The sequence below is a fragment of the Arachis ipaensis genome, chromosome B06 (assembly GCF_000816755.2).
Source record: "Arachis ipaensis cultivar K30076 chromosome B06, Araip1.1, whole genome shotgun sequence".
In the NCBI taxonomy this organism is placed as follows: domain Eukaryota; kingdom Viridiplantae; phylum Streptophyta; class Magnoliopsida; order Fabales; family Fabaceae; genus Arachis; species Arachis ipaensis.
In genome coordinates, this window is record NC_029790.2 from 102,861,291 (window position 1) to 102,867,540 (window position 6,250).

At 34.1% G+C, this 6,250-nt stretch overlaps 1 protein-coding gene across 1 annotated transcript; it reads left to right on the forward strand.

Moving 5' to 3' along the window:
* Window positions 52–4,264, forward strand: LOC107604707 (protein sym-1). Its single transcript, XM_021104677.1, has 8 exons — window positions 52–509; window positions 1,074–1,161; window positions 1,802–1,896; window positions 2,164–2,236; window positions 2,347–2,439; window positions 2,559–2,645; window positions 3,636–3,713; window positions 3,860–4,264. The coding sequence occupies exons 1-7, from the start codon at window positions 199–201 to the stop codon at window positions 3,711–3,713; spliced, it is 825 nt and encodes a 274-aa protein (XP_020960336.1). The 5' UTR covers window positions 52–198; the 3' UTR covers window positions 3,860–4,264.

Below are 6,250 nucleotides of genomic sequence, written 5' to 3' on the forward strand. Positions count from 1 at the left end.
TAAATTTATTCTATATAATATAATTAATTTAACTTGTATAAAAGAGTTTTGGAACCCGCAGCGGCAAGCCGCCAAGTGGGCACTGGATAGTGCCATCGCTGGCGGCAAAAACGGAAGTGGTGGAGTCGACTGTAAGTGTAACTCTGTAAGCACTCAGCATTCAGCAAAGACCTCTAAAACCCTTTCTTCTGCGAAACAATGGCGTCAGTGACTCACCACTCCCTACTCTTCACTAACCTTTCTTCTCAACCACTCATTTCCTGTGTTCCTTCTTCTCCAATATTCCGTCTTCCTTCTACCCAATCCTGCGCTCACCCTTCTCTCACCTCCACCTGCTCTCTCCCTTCCTTCGTCACCAATCTCCGCTTCCGCAATTCCCGCCTCTCTGCCCTACCCGACGACGCTTCTGTCGGATCTCGTGGCCCTGGAGGCTCCGATTCCGGCGGAGGTAGTGGCGGCGGCGACGGCAGCCACGCTGGTGGAGGAGATAATTCGTCATTCTTGTCATGGTAATAATCAATTAATCATACTTAGGGATTAAGGGATTAGTGTTATTCTTGTTAGTGAGAAATGTTTCTTTTTTATATTAATCATTATTTTTTTTTTACCTCTTGCAACAATGTTTTGTTTGGATCCAAAACAAGTTAACTGAATGAACTCTAGTACAGAAAATTGAAGTCACTATGTTATCATCGGTCGGTAGTGGGTTTTATGTATAGATATTCGTGATTAGTGACTGCAGCTTTTTTTTTTGTCAAAGATTATATATAGAGGCTACTACATTTTCTATTATTTCATCATTTTGGATGGTTAGAGTGTATATAGAAATTAAATGGATGTTTCATGTGCACTGGGAGATCTAGAAAACAGAACCCTGGGGTGACTCTATGAAAGAAACAATGGTTGAAATTTTTTCAAAAAAAAAAAAAAAGGATAATGACTGAGCATTAGAGAATACAGATCACTGAAGCAAAATGATTAAAGATTCAAGGGGTTCTTCTTTCAGTCAATTCAGGGGGATTTTTTTTTTCATTTTTTTGGAAATCTAACATAACTTCACCTGTTCACCACAGGTATTTGGCTGTTCTTGGAAAAAACCCTGTTGCAGTAAAAGCTATAACATCTGCAATTTTGACACTAATTGGAGATTTGATATGCCAGGTATGCTGTCCCTGTTTCTATTCTTTGTTGAAGCATATGCATTTCCAGATCTTTATGACATGAAATGCATGAGATACATACAGGTAAATTCCTATAGAAACTTTATTCTATGCCATGGAGGCATGATTCAAGTGCATTGCTACCTTATGGTATGTGGACAAAGGACTGAATAATGTAAGGTTTCTAGGAATTCAAAGCTTATTTATTCTGAATAGATGATGGCTAACAACTTTATTATTAAAAAAAAAGAAAAAGAAAGAAGGTGAAGAAATCTGTACTTTTCTTTTGTGCATGGTTTATATCAACTTATGGTGTTGCCAATATTTTTTACTGCTCTGCACGGGGATCAGATGTTATCATGGAGGAATCTGAAGTTTAATTAGTGGAATGCTGCGGACTACCTAATTAATATCTATGTCTTATGTGTTGTGATATCTTCTTTTATTCTGTCATTCATATTGTTGCTTTCTGAATTTTATTTATTTTATCAATTTAAGCAAATCCTCATTATCAAGGTCAACATGGCATCCATCTGAATTTGATTTTTTTATGTGTATCTTCTAAAACTCAATGCTTAATTTTCTATTTGAAAAATTGTGATTGTATGCACTCTCTAAGTATATTCAATTTATTTTCGTAGCTTGTAATAGACCAAGTGCGGTATTTGGACTTGAAGAGGACGTTTATTTTCACTCTGCTTGGTTTTGTCTTAGTAGGTCCAACATTGCATTTCTGGTAGTGCTCTTGAACCCATTTTATAGTCATGCCTAAAATTCAACTAATTCGTTATGTTCTTTCGAATTTGATCAATTTTTAACTAATGTTCAGAAATATCAATGCAACTATCATGCTTTCAGAAATACTAATGCAATTATCGTGCTTTAAGTTATGGTTCTGTTCTGAAATGCAGTGCTTTTGTGTTGATAAATTTTCAAATTTTTAATTTCCCCAATTAATTTTTTTTACTAGGATAATTTCCTGATTCTTGCTTTGAATCTTCAGGTACTTGTATCTAAGTAAATTGGTTACACTACCTGGAGCATTGGGTGCACTTTTGCGTCTTGTAATTGATCAGGTAGGAAAATTCCATCGGCCCCAACCCTACAGTGTACTGTTACTAATCAATCATTAACTGTGTGCTGAGTTTGGTATTTTAATTCTGAGCATGGTGAAATATGATTGCAGTTCTTATTTTCCCCCATATTCATTGCGGTTTTCTTAGCTACATTGGTCACACTTGAGGGAGGGCCATCACAAGCTATCCCCAAACTTAAACAGGTGTGGTTAATGGTTTTAGGCTTTTAGCTTGTACATTCATGTAAAATGTGTATACAAAGAGGGATATTTCCATTGTAGCATTGGAAAGTGCGTATTCATCCTCAAATTTCATTTTGCAGGAGTGGTTTTCTTCTGTTGTGGCAAACTGGCAATTATGGATACCTTTTCAATTTCTCAACTTCAGATTTGTTCCGCAGCAATTCCAGGTTAGGCTGACTAACCAAACCATATATATATATATCACTTTGAAACTTGCTCGAGTTAAAATTGTTGCTTACAAATGCTAGTTTTATACTGTTCTTTATTCAAATTCATTTGAGTGCGCCACCTTTCTGTATTTAGTCAATTGCATCTAATGAGATTTCAAAATGCATCAACTTTCTAGTTTTGGTGAATTGCATCACATAACCGCACAGATCACATTTTTCACCAGTCTATTAGTTGAACAATAAAGAACATCATACACGAGGACGACATTTTTGTTTTAACATTTCTATTTTTCATCTTGCAATTTGTTTGGATGGCTGGTGCCTGGTAGGAGTTTGAGAGTCCTATATCAGTTCTCTTCACATAATGCATTCGCACCATGCTAACTGAATTTCTATCCTCAACCGCCCACTTTTATTCCGACTCTTTTTATCATTTCACTATGAACGACAATGGTTATGAATGAAAGCAGGGATGTTATATGTGGGGGCTTAGAAGATCTTCAAGCCGCGGGAACATAATCATATTTTGCCGTACATCCATGGGGACTGAAACCATTCCTGAATTTGTTCTTATTGCGAGTAATCCCTGTCCATACACGTCTATATGAGCTTTGTGCTATCCCATCGCACTCCATTAACAAAATAACTAACCATCACTCCCCTACTAATTTAAACTTTAAACCCTAAATTCACCTACTGACATACGCTTGTTTCAACTTGGGGCTTAAGCTGCCTCAGTACCCCTGGCATAACGAACAGTCGAACACAAATCAGCATGATATCACTATGCCATTATTCTTGAATTAGTTTCATTGAGGAGTTATCATGCGTCTGAAATTGGAGTTATCAAATTTTTGACACTTACGTAGTGATATTTTTCCCAAACAGTTTTCATTGGCTGTAGCACATAAAGTTTTCTTCAATTTTCTTAGATCTACTACCTTTTCTACTGCTGAGATTAAAAAAAGCATGTGGAAATGATTTCAGGTCCTTGCTGCTAATGTTATTGCTTTGGTATGGAATGTTATTCTCTCATTTAAGGCGCACAAAGTTGTTCAAAAATAGGTAAGCTTCATGTTCAGTGAATGCAGAGGACCTAAATTTAACTAGCCTCATTATTTAAGGAATTCTAATGTATATGAGATGAAGCACCAAGCAAAAGATTTTGACCTGCAGTTCCAATTTGTATCTGGGCTTTTTTTTGGATGCAGATTGTGGTAATATAATTTTTTTTTGTCATAAATTACACACACACGCAAACATTACACGAGAAAAATAAAGGCAAACAGGAACCAAGGGACAATTGAACAAGTCTACATATGAAAACTTGGTTGAAGTAGAATGTCAGAAAGCACAAGAAGCAAAGCAGGGTTGGGCTCTCATGTTTATTTCATATGTACAATTGTTGAATAAAACAATCAGACCAAAAAAAACTCAAGACTTTTTGTTTATTTATTATATTAAGAGTATTGAGATTCTTTTTTAAGGGTAACTGTTGATATTTTAGTTATAGTCATCACCTTTTTAAGTTTAAAAATAGGCGAAATCGAAGTATTCTCAATGATGCACTTTTATCAATTAAGTATTTAAGAACAAAAAGAAAAAAGGAAATAATAGTGCACCTTTATTGCGGTTTTTACAATTTAATTTTAACATGTCAAATATGAGTTAATACAATTTGGTCCCTGAAATTTGAAGTCGGAATCAAATGGATCTCTAGAATTCCAGTTAACCCAAATTGGACGCAAAATTTACAATCAAAACTCGCGTTAATCCTTGGGTTGAATTTTGTTAATAACATGTTGATTTAGTATGTTAACTTGTTGCAATTTGAATTTCTCACCTAAGTTCTATGTGATCAAGACTTATTAGAGATTTTAAAAATTTGACTGCAGCCTTGAGAGTTTTAAAATTTTCAAATTGAACTTATTGTTGTTTCTGTGAGGATGTTGGGAAATGGAGAGCCAGTGAAGCTTTTAGAATCTCTAGTAGACTTCAATCATAGAAACCAGGTGAAGAGTCCAAATTGTGGCAAGCTAATGTGCAAAATCAGCACACTGTTAGCGAACATCAGTTCAAGAGATAACTGTCTAAACTTAACACTTGTCATGAATTCAGCTAAGGAAAAGTCTAGGGACCAGTAATTTTTGTGTTGTTTGGCCAGCACTTAACCATCAAAACAAAAGTGAGTGATCTCCTACTATTAGATGTAATCTAGACCTGAGACGACTTTTCATCCTTATACATGTGCAAAAGAGATTTATATCCATCATGCGGCTCTTGTAAAAGAACTGAGATAGGAAATTGCTGCGCTGAAATGCAAGAAGAACAAAAGGAAAATGTGAGGCCGACCTGCGTCAACACTGGAGGAGAAGAGGGAGGTGAATTATAACCGCACATTTCAATCAGAGAAGCTAACCGCACATGCAACAGAGACAGCATCCCCAATCTACCAATCTCATAGTCTGAAAACCCTAGATCAAAGTCAATGGCCACCTATGCAGACTCGTCCATCAATACAGCAACCCACTTGACCCCATCTGGTATCCGCACAGTATCGTGGAACGTCGAGTTGGAATCTCGAAATGGATAGTTGGAGCTAAGGATGCTGTTGCAATGATCGGGCCTCGGACCAAAAAGGTTGCAATAAAGCCTTGGTTGATGTAAGTGGTATTATAGATAGAAAAAACCATGATGTAGGATAACATAGTAGTTAGAATCTTGATTTAACTTTTAAAATCTTTTGATATTACGATTTTAAATAAGTTTATCGATTTTATAAAATTTGTACTAAGTCCGACAATTTTACCATTTAAATCTTATTAAGATTTTCTCTGCCTCTAGAAAAAATATATCATTAAAGAGTATATGACCCAAATGAATAATCACCCAAATGAACGATATATCTATATATACGTGTATTAGTATATATATATATATGAGACCGAAAAAAATATTTCTAAGTTAATATAGTTCGTGTGATTTAAGCGATCTTAAATATGTGATTAGACACAATAGAATTAATAATAGATGTACTCTAAACCCCTTTCTGGGTATTATCAAAAAATTTTAAGTCATTTTTGAAAATTACGTTATAAATAATTAAGATAAATTAAATGACTTTGTAATCTTTCAAAGATTATATTTCAATTTTTTTTTTCATTTTTTTTATAGATTATTGAAGTTATAAAGCTATCAAATAGAGTTGACACTATTAAAGTTATATTCTCTTCATTTAAAATATTAGTCTTTTTGTTAAAAAATACACTAATTTATTAAGTTTTCATCATTACATTTTGTAGAAAATAAATAAATGAGTAAAATTATAAATATATATATATAATTAAAAAGTAAATAATTTATTGAATACGAGTACCTAAACATCATAATGAATACAAGATTTATAATGAATACGAGTACCTAAAATAGTTTATTTTGTGTATACTCACATCCATATTTATAATCTTCATTGAGTTTTAGATTTATTGTCTATAAGTAACAGAAGTTCGTAGTTAGAATGCTTGATTGATCATATTCCCAATTAAACCAAATAACTTAACTATATATATATATATATATATATAGATATAGATAGAGATAGA

Coding starts and splice junctions, on each gene's coding strand:
- LOC107604707 (XM_021104677.1), top strand. CDS start 199: ATGGCGTCAGTGACTCACCACTCCCTACTCTTCACTAACCTTTCTTCT. Junction 1,162..1,801: donor TTGGAGATTTGATATGCCAG/GTATGCTGTCCC, acceptor TTATTTTCGTAG/CTTGTAATAGACCAAGTGCG. Junction 2,237..2,346: donor TGCGTCTTGTAATTGATCAG/GTAGGAAAATTC, acceptor ATATGATTGCAG/TTCTTATTTTCCCCCATATT.